The sequence below is a fragment of the Salvelinus sp. IW2-2015 genome, linkage group LG5 (assembly GCF_002910315.2).
Source record: "Salvelinus sp. IW2-2015 linkage group LG5, ASM291031v2, whole genome shotgun sequence".
NCBI classification, from domain to species: domain Eukaryota; kingdom Metazoa; phylum Chordata; class Actinopteri; order Salmoniformes; family Salmonidae; genus Salvelinus; species Salvelinus sp. IW2-2015.
In genome coordinates, this window is record NC_036844.1 from 3,837,790 (window position 1) to 3,864,409 (window position 26,620).

Genomic DNA, 26,620 nt, shown 5'->3' on the forward strand with positions numbered 1-26,620 from the left:
GGTTGGGTGGAAAAATCTCATCTTTTATGATAAATGTTTTCTGCTGTCACAAAGGCAAGTTTATACATCCAGGCGTTGTGTTGAATTACTCATATTAGGAAAACCTTAAAAATAATATTCAATACGAGTTAATTTAATGACGTGATGTACATTTTTGTCTATGGCTGTCTGGGAAAAATTAAAAAAATATATAAATTCCTGAATTGTACGATCGCAGCCATTATCAGATATTATTTCTTGACAAATCAAATACAATTATAATACTGGTAAAATGGTGTTTCAATACATTTTAATTTCTGAAAGCTTGCAGAGCCAAAGTGCCTGAAGTTGCAGAATCACCCAGTTATGTCAACGATTGGCTGAGCCTTGGATACAGCTAGTATTGCTCCAAATGCACATCACTCATTCGCTTACAGCCAGTAGTGATCCAAAGCCCCGCCCCCCAAACATTTCTCATCGGATCTACATCCACACAGGTCACCTATTTTGGATTCAAAACTGAGAATTTTGCCGAAAGGTGACTAGTTTGCATCCCTGAATAATAAAAATAAATTGCAAATATTGTGCAATCCAGGTGTGCAAAGCTCTTAGACTTACCCAGAAATACTGTAATCGCTGCCAAAGGTGATTCAATACTGGTTGAGGCGTGGATCAGAAAACCAGTTAGTATCTGGTGTGACCACCATTTGCCACATGAAGCGTGACACATCTCCTTCGCATAGAGTTGATCAGGCCGGTTGGACGTACTGCCAAATTCTCTAAATTGACGTTGGAGGCAGCTCATGGTAGAGAAATTAACATTTGATTAACTTACAATAGCTCTGGTGCACATTCCTGCAGTCTGCATGCCAATTACACACTCCCTCAAAACTTGAGACATCTGTAGTTGTGTTGTGTGACAAAATGCACATTTTAGAGTGGCCTTTTATTGTCCCCATCATAAGGTGCACCTGTGTAATGATCATGCTGTTTAATCAGCTTCTTGATATGCCACACCTGTCAGATGGGTGGATTATCTTGGCAAAGGAGAAATGCTCACTAACAGGGATGTAAACAAACTTGTGGACACAATTTGAGCATATGGAACATTTCTTGGATCTTTTATTTCAGCTCATGAAACATGGGACCAACACTTTACATGTTGAGTTTATATTTTTGTTCAGTATATAAACCTGTTAACTGAGTCCATATTGCCAGGATTTTACAGCTCAATGTCAGGACAGTGGTGTAAAGTACTTAAGTAAAAATATTTGAAAGTACTACTTAGTCATTTTTTGGGGCTACTTTACTTTTTATATAAGTCATTTTTTGGGGCTACTTTACTTTTTATATTTTTGCCAACTTTAACCTGATTCCAATTCCAAAAATAAAATGTACTTTTTACTCCATACATTTTCCCTGACACCCAAAAGTACTAGTTACAATTTGAATGCTTAGCAGTACAGGAAAAAGGTCCAATTCACACACTTATCAAGACACCGTCCCTGGTCATCCGTACTGCCTCTGATCTGGTGGGATCACTAAACATAAATGCTTCGTTTGAGTGTTGGTGTGCCCTTGGCTGTCAAAAAAAGTAATAAAAAAGTTAATTGTGCCATTTGGTTTGCTAAATATAAGGAATTTGATGTATAGCATTTACTTTCTACTTTTAACTCAAGTATGAAAATTGAATAGTTTTTACACCACTGTACTTAAGCACATTTAGTAGTATTTTACTGGGTTACTTGAGTCATTTTACATTAAGGTATCTTTACTTTTACTCAAGTATGACAATTTAGTACTTTTTCCACCTCTGCCTAGTGTACTCTTCCCAATGCTCAAACACCACATTTTGTGTATAAATTCCAGTGGTTCCCAAGCTTTATTAAAACAGTTTGCTACACAAACTTACTGTATGAGTGGACAATTTCGATTGAAAATATCCCTGAGAGTCAGCGATTTGGTGTCATTTACAATTTAAAGTACTTTATTAGTTCAAATGCATCAAAGAGGCAATCACTTCATGACAAATATACAGAGGAAAATAAACAGGTAGATTAGACCAAGGGGAAGAGTAGGAAGAAGTTTGGTGAAGAAGCGTGGGCTGGGGATGTAAGCTTGTGCATTTGTATAAAATACCGTTATTCACATGCCAGGCATTGCCAATGGAAAATGTATCATTTTCCAGTGATATTTGGGTGGGGAAAGTAAGCAAGTTATCACATTTTTTTGTGCAGAGTAATGTACAGTTGCAGAGAGAGGCCTCTAGTGGCCAAAAGGCCATTTTAGCATGGACAGCCAACTTCATTGGCTGATCCCCCTCCCCCCCATGACCCTGTTGGAAATCATGTCCAACCTGGTAATCAGGAGAGATCAGCCAACCGTGAAGAAAATTGACCACTTCAAAATAGAGATCGCCTCAATGGCAGTGCCTGTGCGCTCAGACGCAATAATGGGAAATACCGTATATAGGGATGCTTTCTCTCTGTGTGTAGAGCCCAAAAACAAAATAATATTACGATCAATATTATACAGCAGGCGACTACAGTAAAGGCTCAAACGGGACACTGTGTTGCAGTACTGAGACACAGGGCAATTTGTATTATGTACTAAATGCTTACATGGCACATTTTGGTCCATGTCAGTGCTTTCGTGTTGTAACAAGTCATATGCACACAGGTTTTGGGGGTTTGTTGTTTGCTTGCTGTAGCGGTCTTGCAGTCTTCATCCTCCACCACCAGGCCAGTGGGTGTTTATAAGAAGTAGTCGGGGGTACGGCGGGTGACATGGGGCTCCCCGCGTCGAGGTGCAGGGTCAAACTGAAGGCTGGAGGAGGACAGTAAATACAACATTAGGATGACTCCAATGAAGACCATTACAGAACTGCCACATTTAAACATGTCAGAACAATCACAATCGAGGTGATAATGGAACGTATAACTCAATTTATAATGCCAGCACTTTTACAGATCTACCAATAGGTGCCCTTCTTTGCGAGGCATTGGAAAACCTCCCTGGTCTTTGTGGTAGAATCCGTTTTTGAAATTCGCTGCTCGACAAAGGGACCTTACAGATAATTGTATGTGTGGGGTACAGAGATGAGGTAGTCCTTCGAAAATGATGTTAAACACTATTATTGCACACAGTGAGTCCGTGCAACTTGAGCAATTTTTTTTTTTACTCTGGAACTTATTTAGGCTTGCCATAACAAAAGGGGTTGAATACTTATTGACTCAAGACATTTCAGCTTTTCATTTGTAATTTGTACAAATTTCAAAAAACCTAATTCCACTTTGACATTACTGGTATTGTGTGACAATACCAGTGACAAAGAAATCCATTCTAAATTCAGGCTGTAACAACAATATCTGGAAAAAGTCAAGGGGTGTGAATAATTTCTGAAGGCACTGTATATATGTATTTATTTATAATATAATCATTGAGAACTAAAAATCCCCKAAATAAATGCTACACAGCTGAAAAAATAAAAAAATTCAGCAGCATTGATAGTCATGTTTGTGCATCGATTGTTATGTGCATTGATAGCAAAAGAACACAGCATTCATGGAAAAATGCAAAGAACTTTGGAAAATTAGCACAAATGTTTCTCAGCCACATAGCAGAATATGTATAATTGCAGAAAACAAGCCTGAAAACAGCCTAAAAAAAACTAATTTTCCCACCAGGGGTGCATTTCAATCAAACAGACTTATTGCGGATACAGGGCTATGCATGTAGACGTTACTGCATGTTGTGTCACAAATACTGTTGCATTATACAACAAATGTGCCCACTCTGGTCTTGGCACGTGGGCTATAGCCAACAGCTGGCAGATACAGTGCAGGTACCTACACGAGATTATTAAGGACAATATTTATTTGTCAAACGGCAGCCATGCATTGATGAATAAACATCACCAGAATAAGAAAGGTGCATCAAGCTCATCACCGTGCATTTTCACCACTCTGTGCAGTTCATTATAACTTATTTCATCTGTAGCCTAATAAACTGCATGCTTTCCCGAGTCGTAGTGGGAGGACCAGACAACATATCAAGTTTACTTCAATATGATGGTTATTATACCAATATTTGCTCATAAAAAGGCATTTCCACCGCCATTTCTCACTTTATACATTTTACTGACACAAAAATGCCGCTCTGACGTCACTCATCCATAAATGTATATATGCTTATTCCATTCCTTACTTAGATTTGTGTGCATTAGGTATTTGTTGTGGAATTGTTAGATATTACTTGTTAGATATTGCTGCACTGTCGTTACTAGAAGCACAAGCATTGCACTACACTCGCGCTAACCATGTGAATGTGACCAATAAAATTTGATTTGAAAAGATCCCACCGTATCGAACCAACAAATTGTCTGTCGAACAGTTATACAATTGTACCAGCATTTCCTGTTTCCGTCAGTCCGGTCGTGACTTTTTTTTAAATGCATCAGGTAATTCATCTGTATGAAACGGTTGGATGGAAACCTGGTTATAAACACTCATCTGAGTTCACCTGTCCTTAGATCCTCAGATAACCTCAATGTCACTTACAAAGAGTATTTCAGAGTGTCGTCCAGTTCCATGATGGCAGCTTGGTTGCCACAGCGATAGCAGTAGTTTGGTGCACTGAAGATGGTGACGACGTTTCGGTCATGACACCAGTTGTAGCCCTGGAAAACAAAAATCCGCATCACTATAAAAAGTAAAGTGAACCTTAAATTGCTTATTCTAATCATTAGTTGGATCTTTCTGAGGACATATGCCACGTATTTTAGGTACTTAACTTCTTGTGGGCAGGGGGTAGCATTTTCACTTTCGGATAAATAGCATGCCAAAATTCAACTGCCTGCTACTCATCCCCAGAATATAAGATATGCATATTATTAGTAGATTTGTATAGAAAACACTCTGAAGTTTCTAAAACTGTTTGAATCATGTCTGTGGGAATAACAGAACTTATGTAGCAGGCAAAACCCCGAGGACAAACCATTCAGAATGTTTTTTATTTTTTTTGATGTCACTGTCTTTTAAATTAGTTTTCTTAGAGACACCAGATTTCTAATGGACTTGCTTGCAGTTCCTACCGCTTCCACTGGATGTCACCAGTCCTTGGAAATCGGTTGAGGTTATTCCTTTGTGTAATGAAGAAGTAGGGCTATCGTAAATGAGGGTCACATGAAGTAAATTTTTTGAGAGAGGCACGTTACGAAAAAAGTTGCGTCAGTTTGTTTTCTTTTTGTATTGAACACAGATCATCCTGTCTTCAAATTGATCGATTATTAATGTTTAAAAATACCTAACGTTGTATTACAAAAGTAGTTTGAAATGTTTTGGTAAAGTTTAAATGTAACTTTTGATATATTTTGTAGTGACATGGCGAAAGTTGGAAGCTGTGTTTTTCTGGATGAAACGGTCCAAATAAATGGACATTTTGGATATATAGCGACGGAATTAATCGAACAAAAAGGACCATTTGTGATGTTTATGGGACATATTGGAGTGCCAACAAAAGAATTTAGTCAAAGGTAAGGCATGATTTATATTTTATTTCTGCGTTTTGTGTCGTGCTTGCAGTGTTGAATTATGCTACTCTCTTTGTTTACTGTTGTGCTATCATCAGATAATAGCATCTTATGCTTTCGCCGAAAAGCCTTTTTGAAATCTGACATGTTGGCTGGATTCACAACGAGTGTAGCTTTAATTTGGTATCTTACATGTGTGATTTAATGAAAGTTTGATTTTTATATCATTTTATTTGAATTTGGCGCGCTGTATTTTCCCTGYCTATTGGCKGYTGGGACGTTTGCGTCCCACCTGCCCCAGAGAGGTTAATACAGGAAGTCGTTATATGRGTACAGTACACAGCTTCATTTTCAACTCTACATTCTGAGCCAGGTGAATTCCCAGGATGCGTCCCAAATGGCAATCTATTCCCCTCAGTGCAAATTTTAAAAAGAGAGCCCTGTTCAAAAATAGTGCACTACGTGCGGGATAGGGTGCCATTTTGGACACAAGCTGCCAGCTCCTCCCTCAAAGCCGGAAGTTGATAATACTATAAATAAAAACGGCGTACACAGGACTCCTGAATTATTTATCCATGTTAAACAGCTAACATTCGAACAGCAGCTTCCAGCTGAAACATCTAGAGACATGGAGGGCAAGCTAACTCGTGTGTGTAGGCTACATCTGCTCTTATATCTGTTCATTTTGCCATCTCAAATTCAATTCCCTCGGGGCAGTCTTAACAGACCTTTAGGTTCCACGTACAGAATGGAAGTACTACAATATTTGGAAAAATTGTCCTCTCTTCCATGGGGGAATTCAAATTCTAAACCATCTACAGAAGCATTTRACTCCCAGAATCACTGTAATTGCTACATGCTTTGATACTAAAACTACACCAGCCAAGTATATAAAAGACACTGAGCATAAACATTAACTGCCTAAACTAAAAGCATAACTGGGGTTTACCTCCATGACAAGTTGGTGGGCACGGGACACAAGGGTAAGACCGTTGGCATGGTTGAAGGTTTCTGAGATGTCCTGCCCAAAGGTGTAGCCAGCACCTCGGGGGGAGATGCCCCAGCCCCCGCGGTCATCTGGGTCTGACCACAGCAGGTCACACATGGGCCCCTGAAACACACACACACACACACGAAAAGCAGCCCTCAATAATTTGCCGCATAGGGATTCTGACCTTATTTAGGACGGCTTGAACACAGAGATCATATTAAATATGTAATGGGCAGTAGGATTGCAAAGAAGGGAAACAGTCCTAATATTTGTCATAAGACTGCAGCCATCAATGACAATGATGCATTGGAACCTGAATAGCCTACCCCTCGAAAAGAGACCAGGGTCATGTTCATTATGGCATGACGTAGCAAAACACAGACGGAAAACAAAAAGGAGCTTTTCTCAGTGGACAAGTCCAGTTAAGGTCTCCCTATTTCACTCCATTTGGTGCCTACTGAACACAACCTGGGGCTTGGCTCTAACGCAGTCTGACAGCTAGCTAGTATCCTACCCCCACTGTCTGTGTGGTTGACAGGGCTGACTAATTAAGGTCCTCTGTCAGGCAACACTGACCTCGTGTGGAACTTCCTGCAGGCGATCCAGGGCCCGGATGTGATCCAGTGTGTCTATGGAGGGGGAGAGGCCACCGTGCAGGCAGAATATCTACAGCATAGGACGAAAGAATAGACGTGATTTGCCTTTACGTCACTTTGGATAAGAGGGTTGTTGCCTACATGTAAATCACAAACATAATTAGGAAGGCTTCCTTTGAATTTACGCATAACATTCAATGTATGTCCCAAATTGCACCCTATTATGTACAGTTGAAGTCGGAAGTTTACGTACACCTTAGCCAAATACATTAAACTCAGTTTTTCACAATTGCTGACATTTAATCCTAGTAAAYATTCCCTGTCTTAGGTCAGTTAGGATCACCACTTTATTTTAAGAATGTGAAATGTCAGAATAATAGCAGAGAGAAATGTTTATTTCTTTCATCACATTCCCAGTGGGTCAGAAGTTTACAWACACTCAATTATTATCTTGGCCAGGACGCTCTTGAAAGATTTATTTTAAATCTCAATGAGCCCTTCCTGGTTAAATAAAAAAATTAAAATGAAAATTAGTATTTGGTAGCATTGCATTTAAATTGTTTAACATGGGTCAAACATTTTAGGTAGCCTTCCACAATAAGTTGGGTGAATTTTGTCCCATTCCTCCTGACGGAGCTGGTGTAACTGAGTCAGGTTTGTAGGCCTCCTTGCTCGCACACGCTTTTTCAGTTCTGCCCACACATTTTCTATAGGATTGAGGTGATGGCCACTCCAATACCTTGACTTTGTTGTCATTTTGCCACAACTTTGGAAGTATGCTTGGGGTCATTGTCCATTTGGAAGACCCATTTGCGACCAAGCTTTAATTTCCTGACTGATGTCTTGAGATGTTGCTTCAATATATCCACATCACTTTCCATCCTCATGATGCCATCTATTTTGCTAAGAGCAACAGTACCTCCTGCAGCAAAGCACCCCCACAACATCATGCTGCCACCCCCATGCTTCAAGGTTTGGATGGTGTTCTTTGGCTTGCAAGCCTCCCCCCTTTTCCTCCAAACATAACGGTTATTATGGCCAAACATTTTTGTTTCATCAGACCAGAGGACATTTCTCCAAAAAGTACGATCTTTGTCCCTATGTGCAGTTGCAAACCGTAGTCTGGCTTTTTTAAATGGCGGTTTTGGAGCAGTGGCTTCTTCCTTGCTGAGCGGCCTTTCAGGTTATYTCGATATAGGACTCGTTTTACTGTGGATATAGAAACTTTTGTACCCGTTTCCTCCAGCATCTTCACAAGGTCTTTTGGTGTTGTTCTGGGATTGATTTGCACTTTTCGCACCAAAGTACATTCATATCTACGAAGACAGAACACGTCTCCTTCCTGAGCGGTATGATGGCTCCGTGATCCCATGGTGTTTATACTTGCGTACTATTGTTGGTACAGATGAACGTGGTACATTCAGGCGTTTGGAAATTGCTCCCAAGGATGAACCAGACTTGTGGAGGTCTATTTTTTTCTGAGGTCTTGGCTGATTCTTTTGATTTTCCCATGACATCAAGCAAAGAGGCACTGAGTTTGAAGGTAGGCCTTGAAATACATCCACTAGTACACCTCCAATTGACTCAAATGATGTCAATTAGCCTATCAGAAGCTTCTAAAGCCATGACATCATTTTCTGGAATTTTCCAAGATGTTTAAAAGGCACAGTCAACTTAGTGTATGTAAACTTCTGACCCACTGGAATTGTGATACAGTGAATTATAAGTGAAATAATCTGTCTGTAAACAATTGTTGGAAAAATTACTTGTGTCATGCACCAAGTAGATGTCCTAACAGACTTGCCAAAACTATAGTTTGTTAACAAGAAATTTGTGGAGTGGTTGAAAAACGAGTTTTAATGACTCCAACCTAAGTGTATGTAAACTTTCGACTACTTTTGACCACAGCCCTATGGACCCTAGTGAAAATCCGGCCCTGGTCAAAAGTAGTGCACTATAAAGGAAAAAGGGTGCCATTTGGGATGCACACAATGACATAAAATAACACCACTTTATGCACTTGTGTTACCTGTTCGTCGACAAGGGCCGTCAGGGGGAGATAGTCGAAGAGGTCTGTGAAGTATTTCCACACATTGGCATTGCCGTACTTCCTCAAACACTCGTCGTAGAAGCCGTACACCTGGGTGATCTGTCTGCTCTCGTGGTTCCCCCGCAGTATCGTGATGCGCTTTGGGTAACGGACCTGTGGAGCAAGAGAGAGTTAAGCTCCAAAAGCTCTAGGCCTAAAAAAACTTAATGAAAAATGTCTTCACAAAGAATGTGACAGCAGCACGGTGCCACCATGTGAAAACTAAACTGCATCGTATTCAAAACCATTTACAATCATGCACTTTACGCCGCATTTTGAAAAATACACTTTTTTTCAACCAGCAAAAAAAAGTTCTTAACCAGTTCYAAACTGAAGTAACGGATTATAATCGTTCCTTTTAAAACGTCTGACATGTTCACATTTTGCTTGACATCAAAATTATTTCACCAATCAGTGCGGATAGAGTAGCTTGCTATGGAGCGGGCAAGCTATTTACATGCATTGAACAGACAAGTGTGTTGCGCGAGAGGGTGGAGACGGAGGCTTGGCTTGAAGTGCCGGGCATCTTATGACAGGCCCACAGAATTATACCTACGGAGGAGCAGAACTTTGAACTATGAAGGAACTTTGAATGTTTGAACTTCAGAGTTGGCTTAATGTTGGACCAGAGCTAGCTAGCTAACATGCTTGTGTGTGCAGAGCGTCACCAGAATAAAAACACATCTTACCTTTTTGTAGTTAATAAATCCAATGTGAAACATGATAACTATAGTATCCTTAACTACCATTGAAAAGGTTAATCCATTCTTCTCCAATTAAAAACGTCTCTCCCTAATTTCTGAATCACTTTGTAACATCAGGGGAGGGGCAGGTAGCCTACACGCACTGGCAAGGATTTTTAACTGGCAGATAGCAATTTATTGAGTGAGAGTGAGGGCTTTGTATAGGTGCTTTGTTGCGTTTTTTTTGTGGGACTGAAAAAATGCCTGGAACGTAAAATAACGTTATTAAGTGGTTCCCATGCTTTTAAAATAACTCTTCTGTTCCGGAACAATCACACTTTCGCTCCCGGTTCTGTTTCGGTTCCTCAAAAAATTACGTTATTTTCCCGGTTTTCGGTTCTGTTCCCTGAACTGGTTCCAACCCCTGATGGCAAGACAGACTTTATACCAGAAACTGAAATACTGTGGTTTCAGCCCACTCATCAAGTTRAGAGTTCACTTGCCTTTAGTGCGACAAGCAGCGAGACTGTTTCCACCGAGTAGTAGCCTCGGTCTACGTAGTCCCCCATGAACAGGTAGTTGGTGTCGGGCGACTTGCCCCCGATTCTGAAAAGCTCCATGAGGTCATGGAACTGGCCGTGCACATCTCCGCACACTGTGACGGGACAGCGCACCTCCTGCACGTTGGACTCCTTGGTCAGGATCTCTTTAGCCTGGAGAGGGGAACAAAAAGTGGATTACAGAAAACATCAGTGACTGGTGTATACAAATGTAAACATTTATTCAAGAGGTTGAATGAAAGGCTGCAAGACAAGTAGGCCGACAGAGAGGGTTCCCTCGCTTCTTGCTCTTAGGAAACTTTGCAGTATTTTGTTTTTTAATGTATTATTATTTCTTACATTGTTAGCCCATCATTTTTTTTGTGTTATTACATACAGCCGGGAAGAACTACTGGATAGCAGAGTGGCGGAAACTCACCAGCACTACCAGCATCACGACCAGGAGTACGACTTTTCCGAAGCAGATCTTTTGTTCCAACCCCCCCAGAGCAATTGAACTGATTCCAGAAGCCGACCCAAAACAACGCCGGCGAAGGAGAGGTACTCGGAGTGGAATTCTAGTCCGATTTAGGAGGCGCGCACACCACTCAACGATTCCGAGTATATTACTCGCTAATGTTCAATCTCTAGATAATAAAGCTGACTAGCTCAGAGAGCTTTCCAGACAGAGAGATCAGGGATTGTAACATACTCTGCTCCACAGAAACATGGCTCTCTTGGGTTATACGGACCGAATCGTTCCAGCCAGCTGGATTCTCAGTCCATCACGCAGACAGGAATAAATATCTCTCTGGGAATAAAAAAGGCAGGGGTGTATGTTTCATGATTAACAACTCATGGTGAAATTGTGATAACATGCAGGAACTCAAGTCCTTTTTTTCACCTGACCTAGAATACCTCACAATCAAATGCCGACCGTATTATCTRCCAAAATAATTCTCATCAGTTATAGCCACGGCTGTGTATATCCCCCCTCAAGCTGTTACCAAGACAGCCCTCAAAAGAACTCCACTGGACTTTATGCAAACTGGAAACCACATATCCTGAGGCCACATTTATTGTACAGTAGCTAGGGATTTTAACAAAGCAAATTTGAAAAAAAGGATGCCGAAGTTCTAWCAACATATCGACTGTAGTACGTGCTGCCAAAACAGCTCCAACTTCCAGGATGCCTATAAGGCCCTCCCCTGCCCTCCTTTCGGCAAATCTGACCACCACTCCATTTTGCTACTCCCTTCCTATAGGCAGAAACTCAAACAGAAAGTACCCGTGCTAAGGACTATTCAACACTGGTCTGACAAATCGGAATCCACGCATCAAGATTGTTTTGATCACGCGGCTGGGATATGTTCCGGGTAGCTTCCGAGAATAACATTGACAAATGTGATTGAGTTTATCATAAAGTGTATAGGAGATGTTGTACCGACAGTGACTATTAAAACCTACCGTAACCAGAAAACGTGGATAGATGGCAGCATTAGCGCCAAACTGAAACTGCAAACAACCGCCTTTAACCATGGCAAGGTGACTAGGAATATGGCAGAATGCAAAGTGTAGTTATTCCCTCCACAAGGCAATTAAAACAGGGAAAAGTCTCAATTCAACCGCTCAATATGTGGCAGGGTCTACAGACAAATCACAGACTACAAAAGGAAAACAAGCCATACCGACGTCTTACAACAAGGACACCGACATCTTGCTTCCAGACAAGCGAAAACACCTTCTTTGCCTGCTTTGAGGATAACACAGTGCCACCAACGCAGCCCGCTACCAAGGACTGTGGGCTCTCCTTCTCCGTGGCCGATGTGAGTAGGACATTTAAGTGTGTTAACCCTCGCAAAGCTGCCGGCCCAGACAGCGTCCCTAGCCGCATCCTCAGAGCATGCGGACTTACGGACATATTCAATCTCTCCCTATCCCAGTCTGCTGTCCCCAAATGCTTCAAAATGGCCACCGATGTTCCTGTACCCAAGAAAATAAATGACTATCGTCCCGTAGCACTTCTGTCATCATGAAGTGCTTTGAGAGTCTAGTCAAGGATCATATCACCTCTACCTTACCTGTCACCCTAGACCCACTGAACCCCGCACTGTGCAACTGGGTCCCGGACTTCCTGACGGGCCGCCCCCCAGGTGGTGAAGGTAGGAAACAACACCTCCACTTCGTGGACCCTCAACACTGGATCAGCYAACAGTAGTAGGCTTGATTAACAACAATGATGACACAGCCTACAGGGAGGAGGTGAGGGCTCTGGGAGAGTGGTGCCAGAAAAAAAAACTCACTCAATGTCAACAAAACAAATGAGATGATCGTGGACTTCAGAAAACCGCAGAGGGAGCACCCCCCTATCCACATCGACGGGACCGCAGTGGAGAAGGTGGAACGCTTCAAGTTCCCTGACGTACACATCACTGACAAACTGAAACGGTCCACTCACACAGACAGTGTGGGGAAGAAGGCGCAACAGCACCCTCTTCAATATCAGGAGGCTGAAGAAAGGTGGCTTGTCACCTAAAACCCTCAAACTTTTACAGATTCACAAATCGAGAGGATCCTGTCGGGCTGTATCACCACTTGGTACGGCAGCCACAGGGCTCTCCAGAGGGMGGTGTGGTCCGCCCAACGCATCACCGGGGGCAAAACTACCTGCCCTCCAGAACACCTAAAGCACCCGATGTCACAGGAAGGCCAAAAAGATAAATCAAGGACAACAACCACCCAAGCCACTGCCTGATCATCCAGAAGGAGAGGTCAGTACCGGTGTATCAAAGCTGGGACTGAAAGACTGAAAAATAGCTTCTCTCTCAAAGCCATCAGACTGTTAAATAGCCATCAATAGCACATAGAGGCTGCTGCCTATATACATAGACTTGAAATCCCTGGCCACTTAAATAAAATGGAACACTAGTCACTTCAATAATGTCTACATATCTTGCATTACCCATCTCATATGTATATACTGTATCCTATATCTTATTCTATGCCACTGACATTGCTCGTCCATATCTTTTTATATTCTTAATTCCATTCCTTTACGTGTGTGTATTGGGTATATGTTGTGTAATTGTTAGATATTAATCCACTGCCGGTGCTAGAAGCACAAGCATTTCTGCTAAACACGTGTATGTGACCAATAAAATTGGATTTGTATGTTGTTGTTTGTACACTAGATAGAAAAGCTGCCCCACATGCTGCAAGCATGAGTTCTATGGCACTGTGTGCTCTTTTCGAAGGATGGATCCCAGTATCTTCAGGGCTATGGGATCGGGGGGGGGGGGGATGGTCTGCCGGGCATTGGGATGACAACCCAACTCGGGATGAGGAGTGCTTTTAGCGGGTGGAGTAGTGGGGACCAATTGGAGGTTTACTTAGTAGCAATGCAAATATCATGGTACAGCTATATAGACTCTCAATCATCATGTTACCTTTTTAATGGTACGTTTACAAACATATATTATGAGAAATAGAATTGAATAGAGTTGTGTCTCATTATGGTAAGTGGTGAAATAAGTATATTTGTTATTGTTATGGCTTAGCAGATAAGAAAAGATGATCAGTATTTACCTGGCTAAAAGAGAAGGAATATAATATCTATTGTTTACAGGAAACTCATTCAACAATTTTAGATTAAGTTTTGTAGAAAAGGACTGGGGTGGCGAAATATATTTCTCCCATGGGCAAAGAAATTCAAAAGGGGTGATGGTATAAATTAACAGTAATTTTCATCCAAATGTGCAAATTGTCCAAACAGATCATCAAGGTAGATGGATTATTTTAAATGTTATTGGACAATAAACAGATATGGCTTATTAACCTATACGATCCAAACTTCTTTGAAAATATATATAAGAATTTATCAACTCTACAAACTAGACTATTATTATGGTGGGAGATTTTAATACGGTCTAAAATACCTCTATGGACCGCAAAGGAAATCACACTACAAACTATCACCCTCAGGCACTTAAGGAAATCATGAATGTCATGGATATATTGGAATTTGTGGATATATGGAGGCTTAAATACCCTGACCTGGTGAGATATGTGTGACGGAGGCTTAATCAAGCTAGTCGTCTTGATTACTTTCTTGTGTCATTCTCTCTGGCACCAAAAGTTTAAAAAGTGTTGATAGGGGACAGAATGCGGTTGGATCATCACATAATTGGCATATATATTACTCTTACAGAATTTCCACGTGGGCGAGGATATTGGACATTTAATCAAAGCCTACTAGATAAATTGTTTAGAACTAGGACAGAAGAATTTATAACTGAGTTTTTCAGACATAAGATAGGTACAGCAGATCCCCTTATTGTATGGGACACTTAAAATGTGCCTTGAGGCCATGCAATTCAGTACTCATCTATAAAACAAAAGCAATTTAGATCAAAGGAGTCCATATTAACAAAGGAAATTGAAGGACTAACAGTACAGATAGATAGCAATAGAAACTGTACCATAGAGGCACAGAATAAGTTAGAGGAAAAACAAAAAGAAATGGAGGAACTTATTCAAGAAAGATCCAGTGTAATATATTATAAAAAATAAAGCGAACTGGATGGAATATGGGGGGGAAAAATGCACCAAATTATTTTTCAATCTTCAGTATAGAAATGCTACCAACATTTTTTAATTTTATTTTTTAAACTTGTTACAAAATGGAGTCATGCATTATTCACCGAATGATATTTTGAAAGAGGAAGTAAAGTACTTTAACCTCTCTTGGGTACGTGAGACGGTAGCGTCCCACCTCTTCAACAGCCAGTGAAACTGTTGGGCGCCAAATTCAAATACAGAAATACTCATTATAAAAATTCAGAAAACAAAACACATTTTACATAGGTTTAAAGATTAACTTCTTGTGAATCCAACCATGGTGTCAGATTTTAAAAATGCTTCACGGCGAAAGCATACCTTACGATTATTTGAGAACATAGCCCACTAGACAAAACATTAAAAATGTTAATCCCTTACCTTTGATGATCTTCATATGGTTGCACTCAGCAGACATTCATTTACTCAATAAATGTTTATTTTGTTCGATAAAGTCTCTTCATATCCAAAAAACTCAGTTTTGTTCACGTGTTTTCTTCAGTAATCCATAGGCTCAAACGCAGTCAAAACAGGAAGACAAAAAAATCTTATATTCAATCCTCAGGTTGTTTTTAGCCTAAATAATCGATAATATTTCAACCGGACAATAACGTTGTCAATTTAAAAGGTAAACAAGAAACACACTCTCTCTGTCTCGCGCATGAAAAAGCTCTGTGACACTTTAGGGTCCACTCATTCAGACTGCTCTTACTTCCTAATTTTTCAGGATACAAGCCTGAAACAATTTCTAAAGACTGTTGACATCTAGTAGATGACGTAATGACGCCATGAAAAATACAGCGCTACACAGAACAAAAGCAGAAAAATACTAAGCGCACACTTCCAACAACTAAACAAGTTCAAGTCAAGCAGTCATTTGAAGAAAAAAAAGTGCCCTACCGGAGTTACACATTTTTATTGAAAAGCACATCCATGAGCTACTTGCTATGAGCGTCACTGCTATTAGCTTCACGACTGACATTTGGACCGTCGATGTCAGCCCCATGAGCATGCCGAGTCTGACAGTACAGTGGGTCGGGTCGACAAGGATTTCGTACTTAGGAAAACCGTATTGCACGCTCAAGAATGTGCTGGTTCTCATACCGCTGCTGCCATTTCAATGTCATTTGAGAACATGAACACACTCCTAGCTCCATTCAAACATCTGACTCGAGAAATAAGCTCATCAACTGCGCCTGCAGCAGACGTGATGCTCTGTCATGGCATTGAAACGCATGCTCAACAAAACTGCCGACACAGACCGTGGGGTTAAACTACAAAAGTACTCTACAAGAGGCTGTGAACAAGCGATTAGGTGGCATTCTCTCAGCCTCCACTGTCACCACCATGCTTGATGCTAGGTACAAGGACTGCTACTTTGATGCAAACAAGAAAGGGTTTATGTGAAATGTTAGACACAGCTGGACAAGATGGAAACGGACACAGTGACAGTGTGCACGGATGAAGAGAGGCCACGGACAGACAGAGCTGAAACTTCACTGATTGACATGCATGATGAAATCCTGGTTGAGACTGAACAAATTAACAACGAAACAGCACAGCAAGTAAGTGAAAGAAATAGGTTTTGATTATGTTTTACTGGTAATGGGGACATACGTAGATGGCAACAAAATAACTTTTTGGTCAGTGTGTGTTTCAACTATTTAACTGTACTATAATACTTAAAAAGGCCACACATTTTTAAATATCGGTTATCCGTATCGTTTTTTTGTCAAGGAAAATATTGGATATCAGTATCGGCCAAAAATGACATATCGGTGCATCCCTAGTAAATACGTGTACTTCTTCGATCCAAATTCAGCCAATGTGACAGAAATGACAAAGTCAGGCTTTTTATCAGAAAACTGCAYGAGAATTTCCCCAAACTACTTCAACTATGATGATAACATTTGACGGTAGGCTACTGTGAAAGCAGTAAATGCCCCAAAAAAGTGGGGGATAAAAATATGGTGTCTGACTCCTTGACTGGCTACTGCCTTGCTTTCAGTGTCCACAGATCAGGGGGATGAAGCAACAGAGCTTGGCTTAGCCTTAGTTGTCATGGAGCTCATGCGGGGCTCTCTCTTGTCACATCACCAGGTCTATGATGACATCTTATTTTCACCCATACCTCTGGTGAGAGATCTTCTTGACACGAACACATACTATTGTGGCACAGTAAGGCACATGGCCTGTGGCTAATGTTATAGTGTGCTGCTGGAGGGACAAATGAGGTGTACTTTCTATGTTCTAATAGCTCAGAGAATGACACCCTAAAACCAGTATCAAAATACAGGAACAATGTTCCGTTCTGTGTTCCAGAGCTGGTCCTGGATTACAACAAGAAAAAAATGTTTGGGGTTGAGCATCGACCAGTTCAGGAGCTACTATAATGCTGGACGCACAGCCAGGAAATAGTGGAAGTATGTGTTTTGGGGGATGCTCAAAAGTGCTATCATCATGGTTACATTGTGTGGGGGGACCCTGCAAAGGCCCCTTTCCAGAAACCACAGGCATCCCTGAAGGCATTCAAAATGCAACTTGTGCATTCGCTTTGTGGTGCATATAGTGGCAGGAAGCGGGAAGCCAAGAATGTGGCACCAGGGGGTGTAGACCGAGTTGTAACTCATCATTTGAAAGGAGGCCACTCCCTGGTGAAGTTTAAACGGCGCAAGAGAGGGTGTGCCGTGTGCATCCGGAATGGAAGCAGGGKCAAAAAGTGGGAGATGTGTAGAAACCTCCTGTGGGTGCTCTACGTGTTCTGGGCCACTTTGCAGGACGGGGCCGTGCTTCCAGAAGTTCCATGACATGTTGTAGGCTAAATGCAAACACTAAAGTGACAGTGTGAAATATGAATTTGTCCTATAAATCGTAGGCAAAAAAAGTCAATCTAGCCTAACAGGGGAGGCAGGTAGCCTGGCGGGTAGGAGCATTGGGCCAGTAACCGAAAGGCTGCTGGATCAAATCCACGAGCTGACAAGGTAAAAATCTGTTGTTCTGCCCCTGAGCAACACGCTTCAGCAACTTCCATGACATGTTGTTGACTAAATGCAAACACTTGCGTGACATTCATTTTTACTACAAATCGTATCAGCAAATGTGTATGTTTTAAATTAGTCTCTGAACAGTTGTGTTTATCTAATACTTGTTGCATTCTCTAAAGTGTTGTCAAAGTACTATTTCTACATTTTGTGTCAGGCCTGGTCTCTACTAAACTGTATTGGGAGAGGTTATCTATATTTTGAAATTGTCTGAATAGTAATTWGCATTTTTACATTGTAACAGAAGTAAGAATCTTTGCCAATCCAATAGCCTACTTTGTGTYGGTTTTGAAATAATTTCTSAATATTGTCCTCTGGTCAATGTTTTGATACATTTTWGAATATTCACAGTACCAGTCAAAAGTTTGGACACACCTACTCATTCAAGTTTTTTTGTTTAAAAAAAACAAAAATATTTTTTACCCTGTTGAATAGTGAAGACATCAAAACTACGAAAATAACATATGGAATCATGCAACCCCCAAAAAGTGTTGAACAAATCAAAATATATTTCATATTCTTCAAAGTAGCCACCCTTTGCCAATACTGTGCAAAGCTGTCAAGGCATTCTCTCAACCAGCTTCATGAGGTAGTCACCTGGAATCCATTTCAATTAACAGGTGTGCCTTGTTAAAAGTTAATTTGTGGAATTTATTTCCTTCTTAATGCATTGGAGTCAATCAGTTATTTTGTGAAAATGTAGTGATGGTATACAGAAAACAGGCCTATTTGGTAAAAGACCAAGTCCATATTATGGCAAGAACAGCTCAAATAAGCAAAGAGAAACAACAGTCCATCATTACTTTAAGACATGCAGGTCAGTCAATGTGGAAAATTTCAAGAACTTGTGCCCCAAAAATGTATTCATGTTGGATACATTGTTCCATGAATGTCCCACAAAATCATCTTGTTATCCCACATTTGGGTATTTTAAATGTGGTCACCCTATTGTACTGCGTGAGGAGGCACCTCGGGCAACTTGCCATCTTAGCTGCCGCACATCTAGCATTTCACAGCATCTTTGCAGGAACTAGATGTTTTATGTAACACAGACACGTGTAGAAGTAGACAACAGTGCCACACGGCTCGCCCAAAACAAAGATCTGCACAACATGGAAGATGCATTTCTCACTCGAAACTATACAAAATATGGATTTAATATAGGAGTTCTATCTGTTTTTTGTAGAATCACCTACAACTGGACACGGACGTTTCTAAGATACATTTTTCCCCCAAATCGAGAATATAGACAGATTATTAAACTAACCTGCTCTGGGCGATACTATGTTGGCGTTTTGGATAGCTAAACTAACCTGTAACGCCCAGTGATGGAAACATAGGGTGCGTTCGTAAATTCACTCTGGCTATGTAGGCTGTATCTCGGTCGTGATTGGTCCCATAGGGKGGCGCACAATTGGCCCAGTGTCGTCCAGGTTTGGCCGGGGTAAGAATAGGAATTTGTTTTAACGGACTTGCCTAGGAAAATAAAAGGTTCCATAACAAAAAAWATATAATGTTTTTAAGTACTTTGATTTCAGAGCGCTCTCGTCTGAGTGTGCCAGAGCGCAGAGTAACTGATGAATTTACAAACGCCCAGAGCGCACTCTGGCACTTCAGATTGAATTTACGAACACACCCGTAGTTATCAAATCAAATTTGTCACATGCGCCAAATACAACATGAAAAGGTAAGGTCTACAGAACTTACAAGCCCTTAACTCGTTCTTTAACTGCARTGTTGGTTAACTTCTCTAGGGTAGGGGGCAGTATTTTCACGTCCGGATGAAAAGCGTGCCCAGAGTAAACTGCCTGCTACTCAGGCCCAGATGCTAGGATATGCATATTATTAGTAGATTTTGATAGAAAACACTGAAGTTTCTAAAACTGTTTGAATGATGTCTGTGAGTATAACAGAACTCATATGGCAGGCAAAAACCTGAGAAAGAAWCCAACCAGGAAGTGGGAAATCTGAGGTTTGTAGTTTTTCAACTCTTTGCTTATCCAATATACAGTGGAAATGGGGTCAATTTGCACTTCCTAATGCCTCCACTAGATGTCAACAGTCTTTAGAACCTTGTTTGAGGCTTCTACTGTGAGGTGGGGGCGAATGAGAGGGGATTGAGTCAGAGGTCTGCCAGAGAGCCATGAGCTGACCATGCGCGTTCACGTGATAGTTAGCTTGCGTTCCATTGCATTTCCGAAGACAAAGGAATTCTCCGGTTGGAGCATTATTGAGGATTTATGTTAAAAACATCCTACAGATTGATTCTATACATCGTTTGACATGTTTCTACGGTCTGTAACGGAACGTCTTGACTTTGTCAGCACCTAGTAATCGCGCGTCATGAATTTTGATTACTGGGCTAAACGCGCAAACAAAAAGGAGGTATTTGGACTTCATCGAACAAAACAAACATTTATTGTGGAACTGGGATTCCTGGGAGTGCATTCTGATGAAGATCATCAAAGGTAAGTGAATATTTATAATGCTATTTCTGACTTCTGTTGACTACACAACATGGCAGATATCGGTTTGGGTTGTGTTGGTCTCTGAGCACTGTACTCAGATTATTGCATGGTGTGCTTTTTCCGCAAAGTTTTTTTGAAATCTGACACAGCGGTTGCATTAAGGAGAAGTGGATCTAAAAAACCATGCATAACAGTTGTATCTTTTAGCAATGTTTAATATGAGTATTTCTGTAAATTGATGTGGCTCTCTGCAAAATCACCGGATGTTTTGGAGGCAAAACATTACTGAACGTAATGCGCCAATGTAAACTCAGATTGTTTGATATAAATATGAACTTTACCGAACAAAACATGCATGTATTGTGTAACATGAAGCCCTATGAGTGTCATCTGATGAAGATCAAAGGTTAGTGATTCATTTTATCTCTATTTCTGCTTTTTGTGACTCCTCTCTGGCTGGAAAAATGGCTGTGTTTTTCTGTGACTTGGCTCTGACTTAACATAATCGTTTGGTGTGCTWTCGTCGTAAAGCCTTTTTGAAATCGGACACTGTGGCTGGATTTACAACAAGTGTATCTTTAAAATGGTGTAAAATACTTGTATGTTTGAGGAATTTTAATTATGGGATTTCTGTTGTTTTGAATTTGGCGGCCTGCAGTTTCACTGGCTGTTGACGAGGTGAGACGAGGTGAGATTCTATGTAACACAAAATAATAATAATAATGAGGCTATATACAGGGGGTACCAGTACCGATTCAATGTGCGGGGGTACAGGTTAGTAGGTAGGGGTAGAGTGACTATGCTTATATAATAAACAGCGAGTAGCAGCAGGGAAATATATATATTTTTTTTTAAATAACGTAAGCACTGCCCTCTGTAGCGTCTTAAGGTCCGATACCGAGCAGATGCCAAACCAGGCGGTGAGGATGCTCTCGGCGGTGCCGCTGTAGAACTTTTTAGGATCTGGGGACCCATGCCAAATCTTTTCAGTCTCCTGAGGGGGGAAAGATGTTGTCGTGCCCTCTTCACAACTGTCTTCGTGTTTTTGGACCATGATAGTTTGTTGGTGATGTGGACACCAAGGAGCTTGAAACTCTCGACCCGCTCCACTACAGCCCCGTTGATGTTAATGGGGGCGTGTTAAGCCCTCCTTTTCCTGTAGTCCAGCTCCTTTGTCTTGTTCACGTTGAGGGAGAGGTTGTTGTCCTGTCACCACACTGCCAGGTCTCTGACTTCCTCCCTATAGGCTGTCACATCGTTGTCGATGATCAGGTCTACCTGTGTTGTCAACAAACTTGGTGTTCGAGTCGTGCTTGGCCACGCAGTCTTGGGTACAGTACAGGAGGGAACTAAGCACGCACCCCCGCATTGAGGATCAGCGTGGCAGATGTGGTTGCCAACTCTTACCATGTGGGGGCAGCCCGTCAGGAAGTCCAGGATCCAGTTGCAGAGGGAGGTATTTAGTCCCAGGGTCCTTAGCTTAGTGATGAGCTTTGTGGGCACTATGGTGTCGAACGCTGAGCTGTAGTCAATGAATCCCTGCACATTGACTTGGTACCGGTACCCCCTGTATATAGCCTCGTTATTGTTATTTTATTGTTACTTTTTAGAATTTTTTTACTTTCGTTTAATTGGTAAATATTTTTGGTAACTCTTTCTTGAACTGCGCTGTTGGTTAAGGGCTTGTAAGTAAGCATTTCACACATGTTGTATTTGGTGCATGTGACAAAGTTTGGTTTGAACAGCATTCTGGGGGGGGGGACATGGAAATTGGAGTGGGTCTAGGGTTTGCGGGATGATGGTGTTGATGTGAGCCATGACCAGCCTTTCAAAGAACTTCTTTGCTAACGACGTGAGTGCTCGGGGCGGAAGTCATTTATTTAAAAAATATATATTTCACCTTTATTTAACCAGGTAGGCTAGTTGAGAACAAGTTCTCTTATACAACTGTAACATGGCCAAGATAAAGCAAAGCAGTGCGACACAACCAAGAGAGAGTTACACATGGAATAAACAAACATATAGTCAATAACACAATAGAAAAAAAGTCTATGTACAGTGTGTGCAAATTAAGTAAGATAAGGGAGGTAAGGCAATAAATAGGCCAAAGTGGCGAAATAATTACAATTTAGCAATGTAAACACTGGAGTGATAGATGTGCAGAAGATGAATGTGCAAGCAGATATACTGGGGTGCAAAGGAGAACATTTTTAAATAACAGTATGGGGATGAGGTAGTTGGATGGGCTATTTACAGATGGGCTATGTATAGGTGCAGTGATCTGTGAGCTGCTCTGACAGCTGGTGCTTAAAGTTAGTGAGGGAGATATGAGTCTCCAGCTTCAGTGATTTTTGGAATTCGTTCCAGTCATTGGCAGCAGAGAACTGGAAGGAAAGGCGGCCAAAGGAGGAATTGGCTTTGGGGGTGACCAGTGAAGTATACCTGCTAGAGCGTGTGCTACGGGTGGGTGCTGCTATGGTGACCAGTGAGCTGAGATAAGGCGGGGCTTTACCTAGCAAAGACTTGAAGATGACCTGGAGCCAGAGGGTTTGGCAACGAATATGAAGCGAGGGCCAGCCAACGAGAGCATACAGGTCGCAGTGATGGGTAGTATATGGAGCTTTGGTGACAAAACGGATGGCACTGTGATAGCAAATTGGATGCAGTCTGAGTAGAGTGTTGGAGGCTATTTTGTAAATGACATCGCCGAAGTCAAAGATCAGCAGGATAGTCAGTTTTACGAGGGTATGTTTGTCAGCATGAGTGAAGGAAGCTTTGTTGCGAAATAGGACACCGATTCTAGATTTAATTTTGGATTGGAGATGCTTAATATGAGTCTGTAAGGAGAGTTTACAGTCTAACCAGACACCTAGGTATTTGTAGTTGTCCACATATTCTAAGTCAGTACCGTCCAAAGTAGTGATGCTGGACGGGTGGGAAGGTGCGGGCAGTGATCAGTTGAAGAGCATGCATTTAGTTTTACTTGCGTTTAAGAGCAGTTGGAGGCCACGGAAGGAGAGTTTTATGGCATTGAAGCTCGTTTGGAGGTTAGTTAACACAGTGTCCAAAGAAGGGCCAGAAGTATACCGAATGGTGTCGTCTGCYTAGAGGTGGATCAGAGAATCACCAGCAACAAGAGTGACATCATTGATGTACACAGAGAAAAGAGTCGGCCCGAGAATTGAACCCTGTGGCACCCTCATAGAGACTGCCAGAGGTCCGGACAACAGGCCCTCCGATTTGACACACTGAGCTCTATCTGAGAAGTAGTTGGTGAACCAGGCGAGGCAGTCATTTGAGAAACCAAGACTGTTGAGTCTGCCGATAAGAATGTGGTGATTGACAGAGTCAAAAGCCTTGGCCAGGTCGATGAATACAGCTGCACAGTATTGTCTCTTATCGATGGCGGTTATGATATCGTTTAGGACCTTGAGCGTGGCTGAGGTGCACCCATGACCAGCTCGGAAACCAGATTGCATAGCGGAGAAGGTACGGTGGGATTCGAAATGGTCAGTGATCTGTTTGTTAACGTGGCTTTTGAAGACCTTAGAAAGGCAGGGAAGGATAGATATAGGTCTGTAGCAGTTTGGGTCTAGAGTGTCTCCACCTTTGAAGAGGGGGATGACCGCGGCAGCTTTCCAATCTTTGGGGATCTCAGACGATACGAAAGAGAGGTTGAACAGGCTAGTAATAGGGGTTGCAACAATTTCGGCTGATAATTTTAGAAAGAGAGGGAGGTTAGGCAGGTTACCTTCGCTTTCTTGAGCACAGGGACTATTGTGGTCTGCTTGAAACATGTAGATATTACAGACTCGGGCTGCGGTTCAAACTCATAAAAGACATACCCTCGTCCACTTACCCTTGACTTATTCCCTTGGGGGAATCCCCATCACCATCTTGGAGGGCGGTACAAATGATTAGCCATGCAAGGGAAGTTTGCAACGTAAGCTCCACCACCCTCGTTTTTAGGTGAGTTTGCGAGTGTACAATTACAATTATGTTCACTCCGGGGCCTGAAACTCCCCATAATACAATGTGACAATTGCACAACCGCTAAGAAAAGCCAGACAAAACTTAAAAGCAAATACTTGTTGCATGGAGAAGTCTACATACAATTGAAAGTAAAAACAAATGCAAATAATTWGAAATTGTGCTACTAACGCACATGACGACACAAACACATCTCGTAAAAAGTAAACATGTTTTTTTGGATATCTTTTGGAAATTGTAGAAATAAAACATTTTCCTTCTGAAGTTCCAGCTAGGCAGGCTAACTTTAGTTAGCTAATTAATTTGCTAGCTATCATACAGTAGGCATATATTAATGATATAGTTAATATAAGTAGACATGGAATCATAATTGACTGTAGCGCATATAAAGCACCTACGGTGGCTGAAAAATCTTTTTTTTTTTTTATAATAATTAACAAACAAACGAGGAATAGTCACATGTAAACAGGATTACATTAACTATTTACATTACCAGGAATCCTAAACAAACAAATCATATTAATTAATAATACAACAAGTTTTAATTGCCTTTTTGTTTTTAGTTTTAGTTAAAGTAGTGCCATATTGTTTACATTCATTTATAAAGTGAAAAACGTTATGTTTCAAATTAGACCATTTGCATTTGTGAATATGAAATTTACCTAGTATTATTAGCAGTTGAATTAAATATACTACATCTTTATCCATGTCAGAATTTCTGAAATAAATCATTATATCAAAACAATTAAATAGTATAAATCGGTCCTATTTATTTGTAACAAAATTCTGTATGTCAATCTAAAACATTCTACTATTAATACAAGCAAAAATCAAATGCAAAATGGTCTCCTTCTCCATTCCACAGAAATCACAGTTATAGTCAATATTTAGCTTGAATCTTTCCAAAACATGTTTCACAGGATAAATTCTGTGTAACATTTTAAATGAAACTTCCTTTACTTTGTTACTGATACAATATTTGTTAGCAATTTTCCATGCTTTCCCCCATTGTATATCATCATAGATATCTGAGCAAAAGAATCTTGCTTAGGGAATTGTAGTATCACAAACAATATTCCTAATCTGTTTATTACTACATTTATCTTGTCAATCAGTGTTGCTTCCTAATTGGACAGTTTGATTTCACAGAAGTGTGATTGACTTGGAGTTACATTGTGTTGTTTAAGTGTTCCCGTAATTTTTTTGAGCAGTGTATTTTCATGTAAATCTATGTTACTTACATCAACCACAGAGGAATTAAAAAAAGATTACAACCCCCCTTGAAATCGCATCAAAAACAATTGCATACTCTTTTGGGGTTATTGGAATTTTAAACTTATCAAGAAATTCCCCATATGAGTAGATATCCATATCCACACAATCATCGCGGGATGAACAAGTGACACATTTCTGGGCAAGGGCGGTGCATTTAAAAATCATTCCTTCCTCCCTCGCCCTGCAAGTGTATATTCGTCAGACGTCATGATACGTCATCAGAAGTGTCCACTTAATTTGAGGGCTGAGGGAATAGGGTGTGTCTTTTAGTGTTTGGACTGCAAACTCGGTCAGGGAGAGGTAGCTAGCTATCTGACATACAAATTGTACACGTCCGCTAGTTATCCGTGAGAAGCTAGCGTTGAAGAAACGCACTCAGTTGGATGTGCTTACCTTTTCGCAGAGCGTTCTCACTTGATTCTCCGACAGTTGCTTGCATTCATTCAGTTGCTCGACCCATTGGTCTAATTCCTTTGTAAAGACTTTATCGTCCATTTTGAAAACTGATCAGATAGGCTGTTTTTAGCTAACTGGTGGATATGGTGAAGTAATGAAATAACCGTTAATTTCGCCCCAACTTCGACGGAACTATGGATGGCGTTGTAGCTAACTTAGAACGATGCGCAGCTCTCTATCTATCATCAACGAGCTAATCAGTGATTATTATCGTTACCGATATCCTCAATACAAAGTTAGCTAATCTTCCTGGTATTTGTATGTCCCACGTATACACCGTGTGGCGCGGCAGGGACGTCCCTGTTTTCTCGGCACTGTTAGTTCCCTGTCGCCCCCCTACAAAGGAAACTCGCTGTATAATGGCCGCTC

At 41.1% G+C, this 26,620-nt stretch overlaps 1 protein-coding gene across 1 annotated transcript; it reads right to left on the reverse strand.

Moving 5' to 3' along the window:
* Nucleotides 1-1,114: 1,114 nt before the first annotated feature.
* LOC111963815 (serine/threonine-protein phosphatase 2A catalytic subunit beta isoform) lies at nt 1,115-26,620 on the reverse strand. Its single transcript, XM_023987356.2, has 7 exons — nt 26,189-26,620; nt 10,372-10,581; nt 9,126-9,299; nt 7,077-7,166; nt 6,459-6,620; nt 4,539-4,657; nt 1,115-2,805 (listed from the first exon to the last, which is right to left on the reverse strand). Exons 1-7 carry the CDS (start codon nt 26,288-26,290, stop codon nt 2,733-2,735), a joined length of 930 nt encoding a protein of 309 aa, XP_023843124.1. The 5' UTR covers nt 26,291-26,620; the 3' UTR covers nt 1,115-2,732.